The sequence below is a fragment of the Acromyrmex echinatior genome, chromosome 12 (genome assembly GCF_024713525.1).
Source record: "Acromyrmex echinatior isolate Ae372 chromosome 12, ASM2471352v2, whole genome shotgun sequence".
NCBI lineage: Eukaryota > Metazoa > Arthropoda > Insecta > Hymenoptera > Formicidae > Acromyrmex > Acromyrmex echinatior.
In genome coordinates, this window is record NC_141863.1 from 64,856 (window position 1) to 91,755 (window position 26,900).

Below are 26,900 nucleotides of genomic sequence, written 5' to 3' on the forward strand. Positions count from 1 at the left end.
AAAGGAGGAGGAGGAGGAGGAGGAGGGGGGAGAGAGAGAGAGAGAGAGAGAGAGAGAGAGAGAGAGAGAGAGAAACGGTGTGTCTAAAACCTGCTTTTATCAATTTTGCCGAGATTTACGGTACTTCAGGCGACGTTTGCTTAAATATAATCAAAGTAGGTCGTCTAACGTTTCTCTTGAGAATCCTATTTTGATACTGTTTTTTTCTAATAGAACGAAAATCTGGCAAACGTACAAAGTAATAAAATCACTCATATCTTCTTTTTTGTTTTGAGAAAGGACGTAAAGTATTGTCGAAAAATGAAGAGTTAATGTCACTGTAAAAAAAATTTGCAGCTGTCAGAATCTAATTTTGCATAAATTACAATTTACGGGAAAGGGTGAAAATTATTTTAAATTGCCTGAAATAAAAACGTATTCTCAGACTGAGAAAAAAGTATTTGGTGTTTGTGACTATATAATTGCATTTTGCTTAGTAAAATAATTATGTTTAGAAGCTTCATTTTAATTATTACTGCTACAATGTTACCAATAATAATTGTATTTATAGTTCTGTGTTGTGTGTCAAAAAATAATTATTACCGAAAATGACAAATTACATGATAACTGTAATTAATTTTTCTCTCAGTGTATAGTTTCACGTTCTCGCTGATATATTCGCTCGTACTACTTTCTGCGAAAGCTCGTGCGATTATTCCTCTAGAGCAGAAAAATTCATCGATTAAATGAATATCATCATCGATATTGATTACTTGCGCATTCCACACGCGAGCAATTAATAATGAATAATCTTCGATATCTAAAGATGACGCATAAGAGATTTTCCCGGCAAGGTATTATATTTCAATCGCTGACTATCTCGTTCGCTTTCTCAACCCATACATTTTTCTCGCCGCTATCTCTCAGAAGGACAATCCATTTCGCGGTATAGAAGTTGCGGATAACCGCCGGCTAGACGAACGACGGCGTTCCTCGGAGATTACTAAGCGGGAAAGGTACGCTTAGGCGAGCCCTTCTTGACTACCTTGTGCATGGGCGATTCACTATATACGCGCGCATTATACTCGAGGCTAGAAAGTGTAGGTTCGGCTTTGTTCTTCGTCGGCCGGGCGGGAAGCGAGCAACAAATCATATCGACACGGACCCAGTGTTTCTTCATTCGCCTCCCACATCCACGATCGGGAGGTCTGTCTCTTTATCGATCTATCTTGCGATAAAATAATTTTCCGACGTCTTCATGTACATATATGTATATAAATATGTCCCCATTAATTCACGTCCTCGTGGCGCAACAATTAATTAGCACGAGCGCGGAAGAAATCCTTGCGACTTTTAAAGCGAAGATGGATAAATCGACGCTGGCGGCCTTCTCTGCCTTGCGAATATAAGTATTTTAGCAGCCTTGTTCTGTCTGAAGGCGAAGGATATTTGGTCCAACCTGGCCTGTCTATTTACATTAGATTATTCGAGACGATAATAATAATTAGGTAATGATGTTGTTAGAATTGCAAAAGGATCAGAGGAAGAACAATTATAAAATTGAAATCTTTCTATAGTATAAGTTTAGAATGATAAACATAACACAAAAGTAAATAACAACAGAACGGTTATCTGCAGATCTTATTCTTAATAACATATATTTTTGAAATATGTTATTTATTAAATTAAATTAAAATCGATAATTAATTTAATACATACTTATGCTAATATAATTATCTTATATAAATGATGCTACTGTATTTTTATAAACCTGTAAGAGGTTGAAAAACCCATTAAATACTTTGCTAACTTTTGTAAAGCTTATTTGAAAATGTTTTAAAATTTTATTTAGCTTGGAAGATACTTTTACACGAAGAAAAATTTATGCGATCGTCACTCAATGATTTATTTATCTAGTCAATCTAGTGGAAGATTTCCCGTCATTGAACATTTATTTATGCCAACGTGTACAAAATTATATATTTACATTTATGAGAATTGTGAATAAATTTTAAGATATTTTATTTACTTTAAATTAGTGATTACTTATGTATTAGAAGTTGGATATTATTTTACATAAATCACTCTTTTTACAATAAATTATTTTAATATATTCTAGATTGAATTAAGATAAGTGATGCAGTAACTGTCACTATCGTTAGTGCACACGTGCGAAATTATAGCGACGTGCAATGAATTCACGTCTAGATCTTATGAATAACGATTGTCAATAGACGCGCGTGGGCGGGCTGTGAGTCCTTCCTCAACGTCGATATTATGTTAAACACTTATTGTCTCGCGTAGATGCGCGCATTTTTCGAAGGATTCGACATACTTCGACGCTCTGCGCTCTTGTAATAATTTTCGCAGAAGTGAAACAAAGCGAGAGAGAGAAACAAATAGAGTAAAAAGAGAGAGAGGGAGAGAGAGAGAGAGAATTTTACGTGTACTCATAGGTTCGCCTTGAAGTCCGCTCGTAAAGAGTCCTACTCGATCAGAGTAGCCTTAATGAAACAGCCGAGAACTTTTTCCACCCACATATTATGTTATTAGTCCAACACTATGCGAAGCACAGTGGCAATGGTATGCAATGGTATGCAATGGTGCACGTTATTATTCCGAAATATAATAAAAGCACTAGCAAAAGGACAACGGAATAAAACTGACCTTACGCAACCGCATTGCATAATGGAAGTCGACGCGAAACATAAAACATTTTTCGATAGTGTCACGTTGCTTGTTCAATTCTTGGATTATCGTGGTTTAATTTATTAAAATTTAGAATTATGTAAAATTCTGAACTCTTTTAATATTCGCAGTAATCTCATAAATGTGAATCGCGTATAATTTTGTGCCTATTGGCATAGATAAATGTTTGATGATAGAACCTTCTACTATTAGGTAAATAAATCATTAAGTGATTGAAACGATAAATTTTTATGTTTTATTGACTTTACTTTGCAGTTTCAATGGTAAGTCATTTTATTTTTATATTGAATAAATTTTTCTTTGTGTAATGAAGATAAATAAGATATGATTGATTTTAATCGCATCAAAAACTCGGATATTCGAACTTTTGGGGTATAAATCAAAATTGTAGATTGCATCATTAGGTGATGAAGATAAGGAGCGAAAGAGAGTAGACTGCAAAACCGCGGAAAATAAGAGAAGCCCGTGTAGTTCAGTGTTGTTGAAATTTATTTGCGATCGTGCATATAAGATACAACGCTTCATTGCAATAACACTTCTTCTAACAGGTTCTCTTTTACTCGTCCGATAAAATCATCGGCGATCGCATTGCACTTTTTGCAACGCCCTGTACACACGTGTTCCCTTAGTTCGGATTTCTCTTAATAACGCCATTAACGATGTCTGGCTATGTGGAATCAAGAACTTCTTTATGTTACTATTTGTATCTATGTATTCTTAATTCTCTAGCTTTCAAGTTTTTCTACCAAAACAATAATAAGTGAAAATCGATCGATATGTGAATAATACAAATAAGCGAAGAAGATAGTCACATTCGGTCAAAGCGGATCTTGGTGCCTAATGATATTTTTGCGTAAATTTTTATAATTTCCAGTCTATGCAAATTGCGCGCCGATTATACAGTGGAAGAAATTTTTATCCACTTTTTGTTTCTTAACAAGTAATGGATATTTTTCGTAGACGTTTCACATTAAAATATTCCATCACCTTTTAATTTTTAGAAACTTTGCTTTGAATTTTTTATGTATTAGGTATTGGAATTAATTCGTAGCGTTTTTTAATGAAAGAATGTTATTTATTTCACATGAGCATTAAAAAATACATTAATGAAAGTACTTTTAAAACTTATAAATACTTTGTAAAACGCTACGAATTAATTCCAACACCTAATAATTACGAATAATACAAATTTGTAATTTTTACAATATGTGAAAATAAATGTGTTGGTATAAAACCTCTTTTATTGTTTACAGTTGAAATAATGTATTAAAATAAATTTATTGACAATATTTAATATTAAAAGATTACACAGATTTACAAGATTTCTGTTTATCAACTAAATGATGATTCTTATGTATTTCACTGTAAAAGAAAAAATTTGTAAATTATCTAAATTGTTTTTTCAAAAATAAGTTCCTTGATTTCTCAAAATTTTTGAGTGATGGAACTTTATATTTTTTCAATATCTAAAAATGTATTTAAGAATTATCATTCATTGAGAAACAGAAAATACAATGTTATTTGTAGACCTTGCAAAACAGTTCTAAATTGAAACCAGAGTATGTAATGTTAAATTAACAAGCAATTTAATAAAAGGAAACAAAGGAGCATTTTAAATCATTGTACAGAATTTATTGCGAAAAATATCATGCCATTAATATTATTGTATTGCACAAAAAGAATGATCTCGCTGAAATATCTAAAAATTTAGATAGATATATATCTGAAAATATATAATTCTGTGATCTTGGACCATCAAAATATTTATGTAGGAATTCGAATAATGATGAACAATGCTGTAAAAAAATTTTTTGGTATTTTAATAATCAGCCTATATGTAATATAATTATTCTAATGATTTAACAAAATTATTCATATATATACAGATTGGTAGCTAAATCTTTAAATATATTAATAAAATTCTTTGTAGATATCGAGATCCATTTTAACCGGCTCTCTGTTTCATTAATTTCGTCAAAGCGTCAACTTTTATATATCCCTTTCAACTTTTATATGAATTTTTGTCGTTTCTGATTATTATTTTCGTCTGATTATTATCTTTTTGACTCTATCAATGGTGTAGTGTTACTGTTGCCGCACATGCAAGCCATTCGAATTTGATATTGCGATTTCTTCGGCAAAGAATGCATCTCGGTGGGCACACAACTGCGGCGTTGCAATTAAGTCAATCTTTATTCGCAACCTTCTCGCTATTTGCGACTCGCGTAGTAATGGCAATTTTAAAGCGTAATTAGAAGATGCTAATTAAAATTAACATTGTACGCAACGCGACGGTGAATCGTTTGAAAATTCGATGTAGACAAAAAAAACTTTCGAAACTATATCGTCGTTGTTGATAATTTTATGACCTTTTGGAATGATAATTCGTGGCAATAATTATCTAATCGTCTAATTTCTCTACCTACTCGATTTGTTTAACGCTGTGAACGTACGTTTCTAAAATTCTAAAACTCGTTAACCGCGCACTGATAATGTCTAGGAAGAAGAAATATGGTTGAATAAGAATACGTTAACTATGTGATTTACTGTAACCGGGTTAACGAGCAGGGAAACGAGGAGATTCGAGATTCCTGCTAACATTTGCATTTATCTTAAAATGACCGTCTATGTCACTGATAGGCAGTGTGTCTTCGTAAATAGTAAGATAGTTTGCAGATTTTTATAGTCTTTATTGGCGCGATAACGAAGTCGTTACGCGCGTGATATTAAATTGGTTGTGATATAGCGCTACCGTTGTCAGTTAATGTATTTCTTCATTTTTAAGACGTGATTCACATTTTCATGCGACGTGACGTTAATTCATGAAGGTGTGAAACTGGTAATACGAATAAGATCTTGTAATTGCCTTGATTTACGTTTATACGTAAATATAAATGTCAGCGTTAGTGTTGCATAAGGAACACGATGTTATGAACGCGTTTTTCTGTCTCTGTATGTAATGATCAAATTATGGCATGAACGTTACCACTTTGATTGTATTTTCGTTTTGGCCTCGAACACGTCATCGAGAGAAAAATCAGCAATAGCGCAATTATGTCTCTCGTAAAAGGCACCTGCTTCCCAAACGCGGATTCAGTCTTATGCTCACCTCGCCAGAAAATGTATTTTCCGAACGCAGAACCATTTTCTCCTTTCTCGTAAACACGATGTAGAATTATTTTCTCTTTCAATCTCGCTTCCGCAAAGGATGACTGATCCGCACAGTCATTTAGATTTATTGTTAGTAAATTCTTGGATTTGAGCTCAGTACATTGTAAACACTCGCATACGTTTATACACTATCTATATACACATTTTCATTATGTGTATATATACATATATATATATTTTTTTTTTAGTTTTTTATAGTTTTTTTGAATGATGAAATGTGGAAACGTAAAAACAAGACGTAAAAATAAGATGTAATCAAATTAATAATATAAATAACTAACAATGATGCTTCTCAAATGCGAAATTGAAGAGACTTTGCTCTTTTGCATGTAATCGTTACGATTAATTTTTGAATCTATTTTGGAACATGATGAAGGCTCGAACGGAGTAGAAACTTAATTTTATTTAATTTTGTTGTTTTTTTATGTAATAAATAATATGTCTCGAATAATACATTCGTTAATTATTACGCACGAATGACTGCGTCGATCATTGTTCTCAATTATATATCGTCAATATTATATATAATTAATATATATATATTTATTTTTTATTATAATATAAGGTAAGTTAATAAAAATGATAAAGTTAATTAAATAGAGCCGTTTATGTCTTATTTTCAAAGATATTAAAAGATTATCGCCGTTAAGGTTATGCCAACGTTTCATTAATCTTATCGCTCACTTTATTATGAATTACACTGATAGTGTAATTTTTTTCCAAAGAAGTCCAAAAAATAATTCTACTGAAAGAGCTGAAATTTTGTTGGATACAAATCAGAAAATAATTTTATTGGAAGCTCAAGCTAGTTGTTAGAATATCAAAATTTTTTTGTAGTATTATTTATTATTTTTTAGTTTCCATCAATATTGTTTTGATGAATATCTTTCTAGAATTCCTAGATTGACACGCTCCGAGAGCTAATTGGTGAACGTTAGCGATGCGAACAAAGCGTATATACTTCAATCGCTCTGGCGGCTGCATTGTCTCGCATTAGTATTTCTCTCTAGCGGGTCTTTTTTTTTGCAGCAAGGTCGATAATTATTATTGAACCCAAGGGGACGACAATGTTGCATGCGCATGAATCTCTCGAAGTTGTTTCTTTTATGCAGTTGTGCGTACCGCCTCTCTCTAGAGGTCCGAAGGTTTTGTCCTGGGACTACGAAAATGTTTTCGCGCGAATTCAAGCACAGAGATACAAAAGAGAGATACGAAAAAACGCGGCGAATCCACCTTCGACGCATCCTTGGAAATAATCAACCGCCAGTCATGTAGCAGTCGGTTCGCGTCAACGTCACGGGTTTTTTCATAGAGAAATTCGCAAATAAATGAATAAATCTCTGTCATAGATAAGTTCGTGCTATTATCGTGCGTATTGCCATTTCGATGGATTTCGCGCGAAGGAAAAGTTCTGCGTGTAATGTGACGTCGAAATGCTTGTAAAATGTACGCAGTTGCGAAATTAAACGCTGTTTATATCGCTTACGCTTGCCACGATAATGACAATTCACACAGAAGACGTTTCTTGAGATGATGTTTCTTTAAAAATAATAATATTCATGGAAACGAATTACACACATTTTTATTTAGTATTTATATGCATAGTAGTATTTATATCCATTCATTGTATACATATGTATCCGATGATATAATGAACTACATCTACATTTATGTTTTTAATAAGTTAGTTCTTTCATAGATAAGTTATCTGTATGCATTTTAACATTTAATTATTTTAAAACAAGTTAATATTGCAAATTATTACACAATTTTTTGTAAAATAGGAAAAATGATAGATTACTTCTAGTTACTTTATATCTTTTAAAAAAAAAACGGAAAAAGTATTTATATGGAAAGAACGATTTGTTCCTGCTTTTTGTTTGTATTAATTTTGCAAAACAGGAACAAATCGTACACGAAGTGGATGAGGATGAAGTACGATATCAACCTGAAGCCGAACATCCTTTATATAATCGACAGGTTCCAAATAGAAATTATGTATCAAAGAAGCAGTCATCATTTTCATTTGCAGCATAGCATATCGTTGGCCTATAATTTAATATTTGTTGTAATTTTTTTATATAAAAGAGTACAGCTTGTAAAATTATAGCTTACCCATACAATTACGTGGTCCAGCACTGAATGGTATATATGAGTAAGGGTGACGATTTTGGCTCTTCTTGGGCAAAAATCTATCAGGATCAAATACCTCTGGATTTGGCCAAAAATTGGGATCTGTGTGGGTTCCGTGAATATCGATATGCAGGATGGTGCCAGCAGGTATTAAATATGACTCTAAAAAGCATATTATAAAATAAATTTTATAAATAATAATTATAAACATCGTAAGAAAATTTAAATTGAGTATCTATTTAAGGCAGGAATGAGTGTTTACAAATTTGTTTAATGAAAAATGTAATAATTATTTTAATTTTAAATTTTCAATTAATAAAAACATAGAAATTTTTGAATTTTTGAAATGGAATTGCATTGCTTAGTTCTTATATATCTACAAAGCTACATTTAATAGCAATATCTTCGAAACATTACTTTGCTATCTAAGATATTTAATAATATATTTAAAAATAAAATAAATTTATAAATATAATAAGAGTTTAATACGTACGCAATTTTACATCTTCTCCACATACGCGTGATATAAAAAATGCGACACTATGCAAGCGCAAAGCTTCTTTTATGCATCTTTCTAAATATGGTAGTTGACGCAAAAAATTCATAGTTAATTTATTTTCATTCTCTTGCATAACAATATCGACTTCGTTTCTGACACGATCCTGTATTATTAATCATTAAAAATACGTTTCTTATTTAAATATATTTATATGTGTAAGAATTGCACACGTGTGTATGTGTTTTTTGTTTTGTATATCAACATTTATTGATACATAGAAAAGTGAATTGTGTGTACGCACGCACGCATTACACGCACACACACGCGCGCGCGCGTTCTTAAAAAGTATTTGAAATATTTAATATTAATACAGTTTTAAATAATTCCTGGAGTTAGTGAATTAACTAATTTTTTTGTATAAAAGTTACAGCTTATATTTGACGATAAATACCTGAATGTCCTTGTGTTCAGCTAATAATGCCAAAATGAAACTTAAACTTGACGCTGTAGTATCATGACCCTATAACCATATTATAAACATTGGTATATCAAATATTGTATTTAAAAATACCATGAGAAATTACAAATGTATACCGCAGACATAACAGTGTCAACTTCCTGTCTAATCTCTAAATCAGTCATGACACCTTCACGATATGCCGCTATGAGAAGATCCAACATTGCAAGCTGCTTCCTTTGCGCTAAATCGAAATATATAAGTATGGTATTTTTAGATTATTGTTTTAATCGTAAAATAATTATATAAAATTATATAAATTATATAAAATTATATAAATTATATAAAATATAATTTATAATATTATATTCAATTTAAGGAATATCTTTTGATTATATTACATACTTCCAATCAATTTTACATCATCTTCTTCTACTGATATATCACTGTCAAAGTTTTTCAAATATTGACCATTAGTTTGTTCATGATAAAGTTTTCTTTCGGCAATAATCTGTAAATACAACAAATTAATGTTTTTTCTGATGATTTACATAAATGTGTTGTCAACACATTTATCTTATCATTTATCTTGCAATACTTCTTTATATAAAGTTATTATTATAACTTTCTAAAACAGATAACGTTAATGCCATATTAAGTAATATTTTAACGTACTCGTTCAGTAAATCCATGCAATATTTTTAGAATCTTCGCTTGTTCTCTGCCTTTTGACGTCAATGAGAATATCCAATCAAATTGCAGCCATTGTCTTGTTGCTCTAATAATTACAATACAATTACAAATAATAGGCATGCTATTTTAAAAAGATCGTTTTTGTAAAAGCTTCCTTTAATTTCTCTGCATACATTATTAAGAATTAGAAATATTTTAATTTTAACTATAAATAAATTTAGAACAATAATAAAATTATACTAAAGGCATATGTAAAATCGTAGATGCACAATAACTATTTTATCTTACTAAAAAATATATTCGTCTTTACACTGAATTTATTTTTAAATAAATAATTGAAGTGATTATAATTTATTATGTATAAATTAATAATGTGTTATGTGTAAATTTCTTATTACTAACTATGACGTTTTACATTAAATATTATTTATCTTGATATGATAAAATATTAAGGTATAAATAGAATGTTTAAATAGAATGAAAAATATATTATTTATTATGCCCATAAATTACCTATAAATAAGAAGATCGCTCATTTTATGAAGTGCTTTCCGATACTGTAGCTGGAACTCAGAGAGATCTTTTAGAGAAGTGCCCATAGTAGTTTCTACAAACGTGTTTGTGAAAATATTGTAATAACATTATCATACACACTCACTCAATCACACACACACACACACACACACACACACACACACACACACACACACACACACACACACACACACACACACACACACATACACACAGTTTAATTTTTCGCCGACGGACGCAGGGTCTCGCGAGATCCGCGAATTTAGAATTGTTTATTTTTTCAACTATGATGAAAATGAATAAATGAGTATTTGTTTCTATGATAAATATGTGTTTTTATTTCACTCTTCTACATATTTGAAGTAATTTACTACTTATAATAAAAAAATCATTTTTCAAACGTTTTAAAACTGTCATTCTTTGGTCTCATTTGACTCTGCATCTGCCGTGCGTACAAGTTGATACTATATGACTTCCGCTATTTAAGGATTCATTATATCACAATATCGCTACACAAATACATAATACTGTATCGAGCGATATGTAATTTTTGCAGCCATCGATATCTGTGCATATCGATATTTTGAATTAAAGAAAATTATATTTTATCTTATTCGTTGATGGAGATAAAATTCTGTGTAGTTATGAATTTATATTCATTTATTATAGAGAAAATTTAGTATAATTTTATAATTACCACATATTGCGTTCAGCGTGTATTCACTAATAAATGATGTTAAATCTTTTACAACTGCGCCTTTTGCATTGTTCAAGGACTTTACCATGTTTTTGCTTTCTTTGTCGAAAATCTTAACAAATCGTTGCAGTATATTAAAATGAAATGTAGGAGTTAATATCTTTCGCTGTGACTGCCACTTAGTCCCTAAAACATGAACAACACAATGTACAATTGTGAAATGACGATTCGAAATAAGCATTGGAATAAACGATGAGGTACAATCTTTTAATTTAATTTTAAATTAAATTTATTTACATTACAAATTTATTTTATTATCAATATAATGAAAACTTGATAGCCAAAACGAAACTTAGTAATAAAATATGCATTCATATTTATATTAATATCATTACCTTCACTAATGAAAATACTAGTTCCGAACCAAGGTTTGTAATTATCATAAATAAAACTCTTGTTTATATGTTTCGGGTTGCTTAATATCGTCTAAAAAATTGGAATGAATTGATTTCGAAAGTGTTTTAAATATTCAATCATTTTTTACAAATATTTTACGAGCAAATAATAATATAAGTAAGGCTCTGAGAATAAATCAAACGAAATAAGAAATATAGCCAATATGAACTAACACAAATATCGATGCATAATATTTAAATATTTAATAGTAATAGAATCCTATATGTGAAAAATACAATCTATAGGAAATAAGTGCTTTAAACGGTCCAGTTAGGATCTTAAGTGTTTGTATAATTCTATGTGAATTTATACGTAATATTATGTAGTCCTTTAAAATGCGCACCGGAGTGATTTTTTTTTTAAATCTATAGTAAACTATACTAAACTAATAACATCAGGAGTTAAATGGACTAATAATTTAATAAGAGCGTATCTGAAAACTCTTACGTATCCTAATGCTGAATGACATATTACAATCCTAAATAATTCTTATTGTAAAAAATATTACGTCGAACTCGGATTTCTGGCACCTCTCCCTGTGAGCATCTAAATATTTATTAATAGAATATTACATAATATTCTATTAATAAATATTTAGATGTTGCAAAACAATGTTTCAATCATAGTTCGGATCTTTATTGATGTAATTAGAATAAAAAAAAATTATTAGTGTAATTAGAAAAGAAAAAATAAGCATATAATATGGGTAGTTATCACTATAAGATCTATTAAAATGTGAACTTAAAAAAATAGAACGAATAGATTGATAATTTGAAATTCTAAAAGAACGATTGCGAGTACAGATTATTCAATTAAAAATAACCTTAAAGTCATGAACGTGGCTATTATATGCCAGTTTAATCTTTTTTGTTATCGTAGTTTGTATTTCTTATTCCGTCTGATTTTTATGGTAAATATATCTTTGCAAAATAAAAGAAAAGAAAATTATCTTATTTTCTAATACATACAGTAAGAATAATAAGAAGAGAATAAAATTTTGTTCATATTTTATTACCTTTAGATCATCTGGATGACGGATGGATATAACGGGTATAAAGAATATCCAATTTTTGTAAATGGGATAGTACTTATTAGAAAGAGTGATTATACGCTTCCATAGTACTTCTAAAAAATATATGTATACGCACACAACGTTTTTGTTCATATATTATATAAATTTATAAACATTGTAATAAAAATTGATAATAAAATTTAAATATACAGAAATATGATATGTTTAATATACTCTATTATTTCTCAATAAAGTTTAGTAACCGAGAAATGAATACTATTATGTAGAAAATAATTAACAACATTAAATAATTCTTAAAATTAACAAGCAAATGTTTTTTAACATTGATGGAAATACTTAATGTTTTTTAAAGTGAATGTGTACAAATATTATATTTGCATGTATGTGTACATATAAACATTAATTTAGTCAGGAATTATACATTAATTTACTGGGAGTATATTGAATGCCAATTTAAATATTATTTTAATTATTATAGTCGTTCCTGGATAAATCGAGTAACACAATTATGATTTCCAATGTTCATCGAAAATTAAAAACGGACTAATAATTTAATTGAATGATATACCATCAAACTTTAAATCACAAATATTTAAAACATTTTAATTTTTAAAATAAAATTTTAATTAAATATATAAAACATTTTTTAACTTACCTCGCGAACCAAATATTATGTATACACTTCCAATAATTGGATAACATAGTGGTCCTGGTACTAGATTAATGAGTCGTCCGGTTTTTCCATAATGCACATAATAATTACATACTAATAACATAAAGACACAGATTGATAGCAATACAACAAACATTACTGATCAACTAATCAAATTGATTAATATTATAAGATTTTTGTAATTTAATGTGTCTCAATAAAAAAATTCTAATTTTTTTATTGTCCTGACATTTTTAATTGCTCAAGAATTGATCACTTTTTTTTCAGAGATAGTTTTAAAAATGATACAACACTAGGACTGAAATGAAAACATGTCCGCTCCGAGCGGCTTCTCGAGAATAATATGAGTCTGGCTTATTTATTTTTTCTTTTTATATGGTAGTAAAGAATGTTTATTTCGCAAGATAAATACGGACGCTTGTTTAATTTCAAATTTAGATTAGGCGATAGGCGTCACACGAATTTATATAACAGTCCATTCCACTGTCCATTCCGCTGTCGAGTGAGATGCGATTGATTTATATGTTTTCTTGTCTCCTAAGAATCTTAAGAAGTTGATTTTCATATTTGAAAAATAAGATTCAGACTAATATTTTGTTCGTTAATTATGTATCGTGAATATTTTCATAAGAATCTCTCGGAAGGCACAGGAAGTTCTTAAGAGACCAGAAAAAGTGTTTTTGATTAAACATTCACGGAGGGGGTTTGTTTCATAAAATATGACGCTTTTTGTGTGCTGTTCGGTAGTCTCACAAAAATTCTGTAATGCGTGCATCCGCTGTAAAATCTTATGCAAAGAGAAACGCCGAGAGGGGAACTCGGGCAAGTACTCGGCTATATTCGATCGCTACTGAAGAAAAGTTATTTTTTCCGTAAAATATTATATCCGATTGTTTGAGATCGATAATTCGAAAAAAAGTAAGAACTCTTTCGATCGACCGACAGTAATTGTTATTGAACGCACGCAAGGTGAACTCGTGATTTCATCTCGAGCCTGACCGTAAGCCTCGTCAAAGTCAGGGATTCGTCGTTCTTTGTTCTTTTTAAAACAATTCGGTATACGCAAACAGGCACCGGTAACGGACACTCGAAAGTTCGAGAACAATTCAATTCGCGCACTCGAGCGCCGCGCTCCGACGAATACGCGCTGTCACCAATCCCACGTACGGATTTTCTGTCGCCCATGACTGTTACGTTGAACGTTGTTAGAAAAGAATCCAAATCGCCAATCAATTTTGTACACCTAATGCCACGTAATAATTACGATTGTTGCAAAATTTTATTTTTCCCAAGAAGAAAGCCCAGGCCGAAAGCAATAAATGCTTCGATCTCGCCGTCCTCCTCCTTAGAGTCTAAAAGTTCTTAGAGTTCTTAGAGTCATAATCTCGCTACTATATCGCTTCGTAAAATCGCCGTGCTACCGCTTAGTGGAAACCGCTACAAAACGAATCTTTTCGAGAAGAGCCGAGAAATCGCCGAGATTTTCCATCACCGTGATTCCAAATTGTATTTGGAAAAGGTGACCGCATTTAATATTCTGTTAATCTAATATTTAATTAATTATATTTTTTGAATTTGTAACTGTGCATATTAAAGAAAATTCTTTTGTTAAATTACAAAGAAACGGAGTTCTCTTTACTGTCGTGTATCATATCAACCGTGTGCCGTTCTCTCACTCGAATCTTTCCGTGCGGTGCATTCCCGCACACCCACTCCTTATCGCTATAGTATGAATTACTGCTTCTGCTATTTCTCTAGTAACCAGAGGAACTTTACTTAATTAAGGACAGTGTTAATGACCACCCGCGCATTAGCTCGCGGAAGTAAAAAAATTCGAAAGTTGTCCATTATTGTTGAGACCATTATTACCAGAAAAAAAAAATAGTTTTTAACATAACAATACTTACGCGACCAACGACATAAATCACAAAGACTTGCATTTATTTTCGTTGGAGGTTCCTTTCTCTCTCTCTCTCTCTCTCTCTCTCGCTCTCTCTCTCTCTGTCTCTCTCTGTCTCTCTCTCCTGCGATAAAACAAAAAATCGTTGTTAGGTTCCGCATGTGAAATTGTCCCGTGTCTTTACTGCCGCGCTTCGCTGATTCTTCGAGCCAGACTCTGATGGTTTTACGCATCTCTAATGGAACTTACAAGGTGCTTCCCAAAATTTTCCCAACTTTTTCAATAGGGATAGGTCGGGTGGCGCCATCCGTGTGTTCGATTGCGCGTTTGAAAGGTACATCCCTAGCTGACTTCCAGTAAAAATTTCATGACATTTGGTTCAGTGGAAACGAAGTTATGGCGTCTCAAGTGTCAGTATATTGTATACATCGGTACGAGAATGAACTTCGAACAAAGAGCCAATATTAAGTTTTGTTTTAAACTTGGTAAAACATTTACCGAAACCCATAATTTGATGAAACAAGTTTATGGTGATAATTGTGTAGCCCGTGCCAGTGTTTATGAGTGGTATACGCGATTCAAGAACGGTGAGGACATAAATGACGACGCACATACAGGTCGCCCAAAATCGACAATTAATGAAAATTCCATCGAAGTTTTTATGATTCCAAGGGTATTGTGCACAAAGAATTCGTTCCAGCAGGCCAAACAGTTAATGCTGTATTCTATGTAAGCGTTTTGAAGCGTTTGGTGCACCGCATTCGTCGTATTCGGCCAGAATATCGCGAAGGAGGAAGTTGGCGCTTGTTACACGATAATGCGCCATCTCACCATTCGACACTTGTCACTGATTTTTTGACTAAAAATCACATTTTAACAATCAACCATTCCCCGTATTCGCCTGATATGGCACCTTGTGACTTCTACCTATTCGGCAAAATGCATTTGTCCATGAAAGGAAAGCGGTATGTGGACGTAGAAGACATCCAAAGGGCTTGTACCACTATTCTGAAGGACGTGCCTTTGAACGACATAAAACACTCATTTGAAATGCTTTTAGATCGTGCCAAACGTTGTATTGAGTCCGACGGGGACTACTTTGAATAAACAATTTGAATTTGAAAAAAAAAGTAAACCGTTGTTGTTTTATTTCAAAAGTTGGGAAAATTTTGGGACGCACCTTGTAAATGCGTACTATCGGCAGATCCATGACTCCTTCGAGGCAGCTGACAGTTTCAAGAACCGAGCCTCCATTGAGTCGTGTGAGGTCGGACTGGATTTCTTTCGATTTTTCATTACGATTCATGTATGGAAGAGGAGTCTATATCACGCTTCACATTTTTAAAATTTTGAAACTTTTTTCTGTTTATTATCTCAATAAATATGCAAACTGCCAAAAGTTTCTCACTAATGAGCAATTTTATTGTATTGCTCAGATGAAAAATTTTTATAAATAAAGATCAAGTTTACAAATACTTAAAATATTATTTTTTTGAAAGATACTAGAAGATTTGTGGATTATCGCCGTGTCTTTATTCATTAATGCCATTGGCATATGCAATATTTTAAGTAATTCTAAGAAGAAAATATCCGAACGCCTTAAAAACATTGTTATTGTTGATTATAATAAGATTTTGATTAGATAACGTATAATATAAACTGAAAAACAAATTGATAAAAATTATTATAAAATATATATTGACCGGAAACTTGGCCATTTTGGCAGTTATTGTTTAACTGGGAAATAGATTATTTGATCGGGAAAAAAATAGATTCATTTTATCGCCATCAAGGTTTTTAATTATCTGCAATGAAACGTGCTTTTTGACGTGCTTTTTATGATTCTTGAGTTCATTAAATATGACGAGGCTATTTAACATAATCGATAAAGACCTCCGTAATGCAAGATGTTCCGCAATGTAAGATTATGCTTTACGGAACTCATTGTCGATAACAATGAATAGTACTTAGGTACTATGGTAAATTTCTTTTAAATTGGCGATCTATTTCTCACGCTTTAATGACGATCTCACTGTTGACCATTCGCGAAAGCTGAGTGATTAATTATAAGGGCTAATTCGTGCATGATGATTAGAAACGTTCGGGGCTCTCTTCGCTCTAACTCACTTTCCTTGTTTAGCGATATATAATAACAAGATCTGTATTAGACACCTTGATGGATTTATTATGATAGGAATTTTGTTTATTATCTGAAACATATTTTTAATAATTTTGATTTGTAACTTCTTAAATGTAATGTAAGATATATTTTTACAATAATTTTTCGTAACATTTGTGCAACATTTTCAAATATAGAATTATTTGATATTAAATAGTATCATACAAATAATTTTATACTTGGAAACTATACTTGAAAGAATTTTTTACATGGAAAGATATTGCTGAAGTATCTACAAATCTTATTAGACATACAGATCAAAAAATAATTTTTTTGGATCACTACAATATATAATTAATTAGGACGCGCAAATATAATGAGCAATGCTACAAAGTAACAAAATCATTCTTTTCATTCTATATACAGAAATTTCGGATTATTTTCTAATCCGTTACTTGAGTTTGAAGTGTAATGCATATTTTACAAAAATTTTATTTTTACAATCAGGATGAATTCGCATCCAATGCTGAGTACTGAGTCACGATAATAGAACTCTTCTTTTCAAGTTTTTCAACTTTCACGTAACAGCTATTAGGGAATTCGAGTTTGTTGAGCTCCGATATTGGGATTAATACGCGCCTTGTGACTCCTAACTCTTCGCGTGATTTATAACCGGTTGTTTCATCGCCGCTGCAGCGACGACGTTGCAACGAGGGAGCTGAATTGTCGTTGAGGGATTCCAATGTATAACACGATGCATATATCGGACGCTATATGTTCGCCAGGTGAGAGCAAAAAAAAATGATTTTGTGAGGAAGAAGACTCGTGTCTCTTCTCTTCTCTCTCTCTCTTTCTCTCTCTCTCTCTCTCTCTCTCTCTCTCTCTCTCTCTCTGTTTTGAGAAAGAGATCCTCATCGCTGTCCACGAGAACCACCGGTTTTCTACTGCCGTCATGTTGACTTCAGCGCAGCTCGCATTAAGATCATTAATGACGCGATTAAAATTTATGCCGCAGAAAATTTATACCCGACTGGGTGCACGTTCGTGATCAGATTGCAACCGGAATCTGACTGGTTTATTTCCTTCAATCGTGAGCGATGAGCATTGCATCTTGAAATGGGAGATTCGAATGAATCGAACCAGTCATAAATTTTCATTTGGGATAAATGTTGTAATTTTATCTGGTACTTATTAGGATGTTACTGTGAGCGAATATTAGAGTTAAGAACTGAGTAGATTTGTATTAAATTGAAGAGCTGCACTATGAAAAATTACATAAAAAATATTCGTTAAACTTAGACAATTTATGGCGGGAATATTTAAGATTGTGTATTTTTACAAAAAATAATACATTTATCTCTAATTATATAAGTACAATTAGTCGGAAAATTACAGTAGTATATTTTGTAATCTTTATGTAAATGTACAAATTCATATAACATGTATAACGCAATGATAACATTACACATATTTACATTTGCATTTTATGTTCATATCAATATCTTGAGAAAAATTGTACATAATTTGTTGACAAATTTTCATGTAAATTTATAAACTTAATTTCAATTGTAAATTCATTTTTGCAAATTGTTTAATTAATTGTCATAAAGAAGAGAAAGAGAATAATTTTATTTCGCGGTCATATTTATAAAAAAAAAGATTATAAAATATACGATTGTATTGTAATTTTTTTATAATAAATACAGAAAAACGAGAACGGAAATATATCTCTAAAAATTATATTTTTTTCAATGTCAACGATTAATCATCGATAAGCGATACACATATTGAGTATTTTATTTTCTCCTTTAATTATTAATATTCTTTCGTGAAGGTTAAAAGCTAGTTAACGGTCTGAGCTTCTTTCCACTGTAACTACATTTTGCCGAGTTTCCTTTTTCATTTTGGATTCGTAAATACTCTCCTCGGTAAAAGTGAGGACGGCGGAAAAAGCTCTCGGTTAACCAGCTCTTCGCACGCCGAGCCGCTAACAATGTTGAACGGCGATCAGCCGCGAAGTCGACCGGATGCGAGTATCTACTCACTCTCGTCTGACTGACTGCAATCTCTCCAGTTCTCTCAATACTTGATTTATAGTGCGCGCGGCTTTTTGTTCGTATCGTACATTACCCATCTCGCGAACGTCGGAAGAGAGGCCACCGGTCTTCTATGAGTATACAGGGTGTTACCACCTTCTTGATGAATAGATTTTCCATCGAAAAATGTTTTATTTGCTTAAGGAAACTATGCAAATAACAATATATATTTAAACATTTATCTCTCGTTTCAGTCACTTTTATTATCGGTATTTCCATCGGTTGGAATTATATCAATAATCATAGAAATAATAAGGCAAAAAATGAGCAAAATTATATATTTATAATAATTTATTTCAATTTATTTCAATAATAATTTAACAAGTCCATGAAATTGAAATATAATAAATATATAATAAATTATTATATAATAAATTCCGAATAATAAACATAACATGTTAATATTTATTTAAATAATCATATTGGTGTGGATAATGTCATCAAAAGACTCGATTGCACGAAGTTAAGTTTTATTATGGGTGATAGATAATCGTCGAGTTAGTTATTCAGGCAAAAATATTTTTTAACGTTACAAGGATAAAATCTCGAAGTTATGGTCAGAGAAGAAACACCCTGTATACGTTGCGCAGATGAGCGAAACGGAGCGAATGGATGGACGTTACGGATCGGGCGGTGTACACCCCGAAAAAAAGGAGTGAAAAAAATCTCTACCGCTGCGGTATCCGTTCATCTCCTTAATCACGGCGGGGCCCGTGTTCGGCCTCGAGGGGTCTGTTCCGTTTCGCTCTCTCTTTCCCCCGTGCGGCGAAATAAATAAGCTGGCCGCGAATGCGCTCGTCCGTGCACAATGCGCCGCCATTTGTCTCGGCGGGTTCGTTTATTTGGCGCTTATTAATTTCAACAACGGGGTCCAACCCGCGCGAGACCCCCGGTGATTAAGCGGCCCCGAGGCACCGCGAACGAAGCGCCCCGGACTTATATCGTACCGCGGAGATTTCGTCGGGCCCTTTTCTCCGGGGGCCCACCGCCGTCCAAAAACCCTTTGGATTCGCGCGGTTTCACTCGCGCGTGGAATTTATGGTGACGTCCTCGGCGGGAGCTCGACGGTAGCAAGTTTCGACGTCGGTCTTGTTTAAATTATAAACGGAATAAACGATTATGTTGTTTGGAATATAATGCCGATCTAGCTTCAGATTATTCTAGTTTTTAATTAGTTCACCGTCACACACTTTGATATTTTCTACATAGAAAGAATAATTTTACCGAAGTGTCTAAAAATTTAGGTAGATATAGATCTGGAAATAATTTTATTGGATTATAAAAATATCTCTTTCTTCAGAGAGAACTTTCTGCACTTTTTGAGACATCTTAGAGTAAACTCCGCACGTTTTTGAACACCTTCGACGACAATATGTGCCAAATTTACGTCAGAACGAGCATTCGTATGTGAATAGATCGAAGCTATTCATACGCGTCTTTATATGTGTCGAAAGTATTATAGTCTTCTATTGTATTCTGTAGCAGACATTTGTTTTAATTCTCAGTTTCGCAAAATAAAAAAAAAGTGATTTGTATAATATTCTTCTCTTCAAACGGAAAGAATTCGTCAGCTTTATGAATACATTGTTTGATACTCAAAATCCACGATTAGGACGAGAAGTTTTGCCGATCGTTGACATCCATTATTATTGATTAATAGACTGTATTTTTTAGATTCATACATCTTTCATTAATCATCGCGAGTACGATGAAGCCGAAGTAACATTGAAGTAATATAAATAATGATGAGTTCGAATAAGATTAATGTAGGTTCATGGATAAACAGTTTGTTTAATTAAGCTTATAGTGCTTTTGTTTTTGAAACAATTGGAAATGAACTTTGTTTTCAAGCGAATGATCTTAAACCTATTCTGCGATTGTCCTGTTTGTTTTCTGTTTCTTGTTTTTTACATTTTGCTTCTTTCTCCTTTACAATCATTTTATCAACAATTGTATTTTTTGCTATGTATTTCTTGTTTCTTTCGAAGTTTGTTAACTTTTATCTCGGGCGATATAAAACAAAAAACCGGATAAAAAATTAAAAGACGTAAATGAAAAGATGTAAAAAATAAAAGGCAAAAAACAGGAAACAAAAAGCACATTGTAGAACAGGTTTTAAAATATTGAAAAACATAATATTATGTAAATATGTCGAGAGTCCAAACTGATAACTTTTTTAAATAAAGATTATTTGTTAAAATATACACGGTTCGAGTTTTAACGAAAGGTTTGATGAAGCACGGCGGTAGAAGAATTTCTGCACAGGATAAGGAGAGGGGAAGGGAGGGAAAGGTTTGGGGAGGTACATGCGCTTCGTTATCGATCTTCGAGTTATTTTTTTCAACCTTTCCACACCCACGTAACTACGGAGGAATGATCTTACCAATCATTGCCATTAAGAGCCTAACACGATACGATTTACGTTCCGAAGTGGTATATTTTATTTTAGCCGGATGGTTTAACGTTAAGAGGATGTAAGTGTCGAAAATGTAATTTAGGCAGACAAATGACGGTCCAGGCATGATATATTAATGATTATAAAATGTTTTCACAAGCACGCCGTGAAATATGTCATTATACAATTTTATTTTTTATTTGCTTAATATCTCAATTATATCTAAAAAATATGTACGTGTTTTATTAATTAATTTTATTTTATTTGTATACATTTAACATTGGTTTAACATTGAATTTATTTATTCAAGAAATTATCAAACTTTTGCTATTGTAAATTTAATTTTTACATTTTTATGTTTATATATAAAAAATGAATTTTTAATAAATTAAAAAAGTGCATTAATAGATTACGTCGGTAGAAAAATTAAAAATGCAAATATTATAAAAAAGAATTAGAATAATTTCAAAATTCATTATACTATTAAATTAATTAAATTTTTTATTTATAAATGTCCCAAAGTTATAAAAGTTCACAGCAATTTTATGTCGGATGATCGATTTATAATATAAATTTTTTGTATTAGGTGTTGGAATTAATTCGTAGCGTTTTACAAGTGATGGGAAGTACTTTCATTAATGTATTTTTTAATGCTCATGTGAAATAAATAACATTCTTTCATTAAAAACGCTACGAATTAATTCCAACACCTAATATATTCATATATCGAGCGTTTTTTAAAATATGGAAATTTTATAATATTTTATATATAATATTGTTTTAGGAAACCATAAAATGACTCCATTCTTGCAGCTTCATTTGCCTGCAAAACTTCGAGCAGGCTCAATTCATTTTCACGAGACAGTCAAGCTTTTTCGCTGATAAGTGAAACGTTCGAATGGATTATTATCCGTCACTACAACAGGATGTAACTGATAACAATAACGTACATGCGTCGCAATATTAAAACAACGTCTGCCGCAGGCGGATAATAAAAGTACCATGTTGTGAATTCGAATTTATAGCCGCGGGCCACTTGCGTGTCGCCCATAATCCATAAGGAACCGACACTCGGATGTTGTCCCTTTTTCTCACTTGTAATTGCATCGACACGTTCCCGTCATTGCAAGTGCTATATACTCGATCGTTAATCCGTTGATGTATAATCGGAGAAGATTTTCTACAATCAGAAATCGCGCGTTGCAACTGTTATAGGCTGTTATAAAGTACAATAAGTACATGCTTGGATAGTGAGATTTTTTTTTAATTCGTAAAATCGTAATCAATTTTAAATTAAAGAGTTTCTGAAAAACCAAACAAATCGAAAAAAATTAAACAAATCTAAAAAGTTAGAGTTTTAAGAAATAAAGAAAATTTCCCTTTTTCAAAGTTCATTATATAAATTCTGTTCATTGCATAAATATAGTATTTTTTAATAACTTCGTGAGTTAATCGACTGTAACGATTTGTTTTACTTTTTTTTTTACTACGCTGATGAAGGCTAGAAAGTAGTTGAAATGTACGCGTTTTTTTTTTACATGACAAAATCGGTAGACGTGATTACGAAATTTCATTCTTTATTCAGATTCGAGATGATTCTAAAGAACTTTAACTTAAATCGTAAGACTGAATAGAAATAAAAAATTTATTGTAAGATACCGAATTCCTAAAAGGTACATTCAAATTGAGCCCAAGAAGAATGTTCAATTTAAACTACAAGAAACACCATAAAGTTAGTCAGATAATCTGTGCTGTTTTCTTCGTGCCCGTTTCGCATGTCTTCCATTTTTGCTGTGTTTTACGATTATTGACGTATAATAAACTGCAGACATTCAAATTGTAGGACTGTATTTAGTAAATATGCGTACGAATTTACGAAGTATGAGTTTGCAAAACGTGATGTTTTCTCGAATTATATTAGAGATTCGTATAACAGTTTTAATACAAATATTATTTATTTCACGATAAATTGATGTAATAAAACAATACAATTGATAATATAATATTTTTTACATTAAAAAATAGAACGAGATAATAAATATTAACGAGATAATTAAAATTAATAAGTAAATATGTACATGATAAAATAATAAAACGAGCAACGATATAATATAGAATGCAAAATAAAAATAATCGGTAAAATAAATTGGTAAAATGTTGAATTTAAAAATTTAAATCATTTAATGGCTTCAAATTGTAACAAATTATTTGACTCTGTATTTTCTCGAGAAACGATTGTTGCGCACGATTGCGCGTAACAATCCACTTTCAGGGGCAAACGAAATCGCATAACATCTCGGCTTTTCGTGGTCGTCGGAGAAATTTCGCATTTTTATGACTTGAATATGATTTGAGCGCATTTTATACTAATTATTATACTTAATGTCGTGGACAATATGGATTCGTGATAATTATTGCAATTATAACAACCATCAGTAAATAATATTTTCAGATCTGTATCTTTAGGTTTAAAAGAAGTTTTTTAAATAGAAGTTGTAAATTAAGTAATATTTATTTAATTAACATATGAAACACACTTACGAAATCTCATATGTCTCTTAAGTTACGTATCAGATTTCATTTACGACATTTGATGGCGTTCGAAATATATAAATCTCGATAAGATCTCGATTTTACGAATTTTGAAATGTAAAATAGTAGCGATAATTTTATTATACTGAAGAGGACCTGATATAAAAAAGTCGAAATGTCTATATATATATGCATAATTGATAGTCTACAATAAACATATAAATCTTGTATAGCACGAACAACAAGTGTGGCTCCTTTGCATTTTTACAATTTGATTATTTAGCAAAATAATTCTTTTCACATATGATTTAAATATTCTGGTAAATACGCATACATATACGTACACCTTAATTTAAAAACATTAATGACCTTTAATTTAAATATAATAATTATTCTATAATAATTATTATATATAATATAACAATTAATGGCCATTATTACATACTAATATCGTGTTTGGCACGCATAACGTGAATACTTATTGGAAAAAATATATGCATTTTTAAAACGATATAAAAATTCTATGCAGGAAATTCCAACGGGCGATATAAATAAAGGTTGACGATAATGATGTTGATTTATTCGTTCTTGGCAGGGAAATAGTTATTACTTAGATATTTGCTAGAAGGCAAGAAGGCATAAATTACAGTTACCTTGCATTAGCATTGCCTTACTTTAGCGTCATTTATATCACATGATATGCCCATGAAAGTAACCTTGAATATTTTCTTATTGTGTGTTAAAATTAACTTAATTTTAATAATATATGATCCAAGATCTCTGTCAAGATCCTTATCAAATATTTCTCTTATTTTATATTACACACACACACACACACACACACACACACACACACACACACACACACACACACACACACACACACACACACACATGTTCACATATATAATTTAAAACTTATTTCCTTAAATTCTTGAAATTAAAAATACAGCCTTCAAAAGTAACATCGTGCAGACATTATCTCACGCATAGTTTCTACTATAAACAAATTTAAATATAAATATATAATAATATAACATTTAAATTTGTAAATATATATACTAGATGGGGTGAAAAGTAACCTCCTTGAGCGCCAGAATGCGTCACTACTGCAAAAAAGTTTATGGTGCCTTGTAGTCCGTTCATATTTAGGCAGACATGCCAAGTGGCAGTGCGATACTGCCCTTAGTTTTGTTTTGAGAGCTGATTGTTGTTGACGTGTTTGCGAAAACGATTTTCGTTCTCTCATAAAACATTATTTTTTGAGAGGCAAAACGGCGAGGGAAACAAAAGAAAAGTTGGATAAATATTATGTGGCTAATACTCCGTCAGATTACACCGTCAAATATTGGTTTGCGCTCGCGTGCGCGAATTGAATTGTTCTAGAACTTTCGATTGTCCGTTGCCAGTAACGACAACTTGTTTGCGTGTAACGAATTGTTTTAAAAAGAACAAAGATCAAAAAATCGCTTGCTTTTCTTTCGAATTACCGATCTCAAACATTCCCGCCCGCCTCGTCATCTCCGTGACGATGTATGTATAAAGTTACGCATTGAGATTACAATAAAAAAAAAACAGTAAACGCGTACATAAGACAAGCTATACAATGCAATGATTTCGTGGAAGAGCTTGAACCGTAAACGAGAGTTATATGACAAATAACATTGAAGCAATGATTTATGAAAGTACACGCGATCAATTCAAGCTCTCCTTTACATTTGATGCATTAGCGTGCGAGATAAACGCGTTAGCCTCTTCTGGCAATAAAACTAATTTGACCAAAGGACGAGTTAATTCGGATGAGGCGGTTTTGACTGTGACCACTCGCACTATGCCGTCGTCTCCAGGATGTAGCTGCGTGATCCGCGCCAGAGGCCACTTATTTGGCGGTGAGAGCTCGGAGCGAATGATGCATAGCGATCCAATGCGTGGTGGCAAAGCGTCCTTGGTCCATTTCGGTTTGGTAGCCAGAGTGTGTAAGTACTCACGTGACCATCTCTGCCAGAAGTGGTCTCGCATTCGCTGGATAAGTTGCCACCTGGAAAGCAAATTTTCCTTCTTGTCCGACAAGGAAGGCTCAGGAATGGCCAGCAGTGGTTGCCGGTCGGCGCCCGAAAAATTGGTGCCGCAATCGGAATAGATGTCCGTGCAAAGTCCTCGGCGAGATGTGAAGCGACGGAGAGCAGCCAGAAAGGCGTCGGTGGTGTAAGCTCAAACAGCCTCGAGGTGAACGGCCTTGGAGCTAAAACAAATGAAAACCGCGATGAACGCTTTGTGAGCGCTGTGCCCACGCCCTTTGCTCGTCCTGATGAAGATAGGCCCGGCGTAGTCGATGCCCACGTGAAGAAATGATCGTGCAGGAGTCACTCTTCCTGGAGGAAAGTTTCCCATTCTCGATTGCGGAGTGGCAGCCCTTCACCGAGTGCATGTCACGCACTGATGCAGCCATCGCTTGACCACCGCTCGGCCTTGTGGAATCCAGAACCGGAGGCGAAGCAATCCCAGGGTCATCTGAACTCCTCCGTGGAGAGTACGGCGATGGTAGGCTTCCACCAGCAGGCGAGTGAGCCATGACCTTGGAGGCACGATGATAGGATGTCGCTCGTCGAAAGACAGCGCTGCGTGCTTGAGGCGTCCTCCGACTCGCAGGACTCCGTGTTCGTCCATGTACGGGCTGAGGGTTCGCAGATGGCTGGATCTCGCAAGATCGCGTTTGTTTTCGATAGCTGTCCTCTCCTTCTGATAATGCCGTGACTGCACTACGCGAATCCATTGAAGGAATGCTGCGTCGAGTTCGGCTGGGAGAAGCGCTGACCCGTGGAGC

The 26,900-nt window shown here is 32.6% G+C and overlaps 1 protein-coding gene across 1 annotated transcript; it reads right to left on the reverse strand.

Moving 5' to 3' along the window:
- Positions 1 to 258: 258 nt before the first annotated feature.
- LOC105152030 (cytochrome P450 4C1) lies at positions 259 to 15,890 on the reverse strand. The gene is made up of 12 exons (XM_087412246.1): positions 13,017 to 15,890; positions 12,344 to 12,453; positions 11,268 to 11,358; positions 10,873 to 11,058; positions 10,155 to 10,248; positions 9,624 to 9,726; positions 9,354 to 9,459; positions 9,086 to 9,192; positions 8,943 to 9,011; positions 8,486 to 8,654; positions 7,975 to 8,154; positions 259 to 7,908 (listed from the first exon to the last, which is right to left on the reverse strand). Exons 1-12 carry the CDS (start codon positions 13,168 to 13,170, stop codon positions 7,745 to 7,747), a joined length of 1,533 nt encoding a protein of 510 aa, XP_087268372.1. The 5' UTR covers positions 13,171 to 15,890; the 3' UTR covers positions 259 to 7,744.
- Positions 15,891 to 26,900: the final 11,010 nt, after the last annotated feature.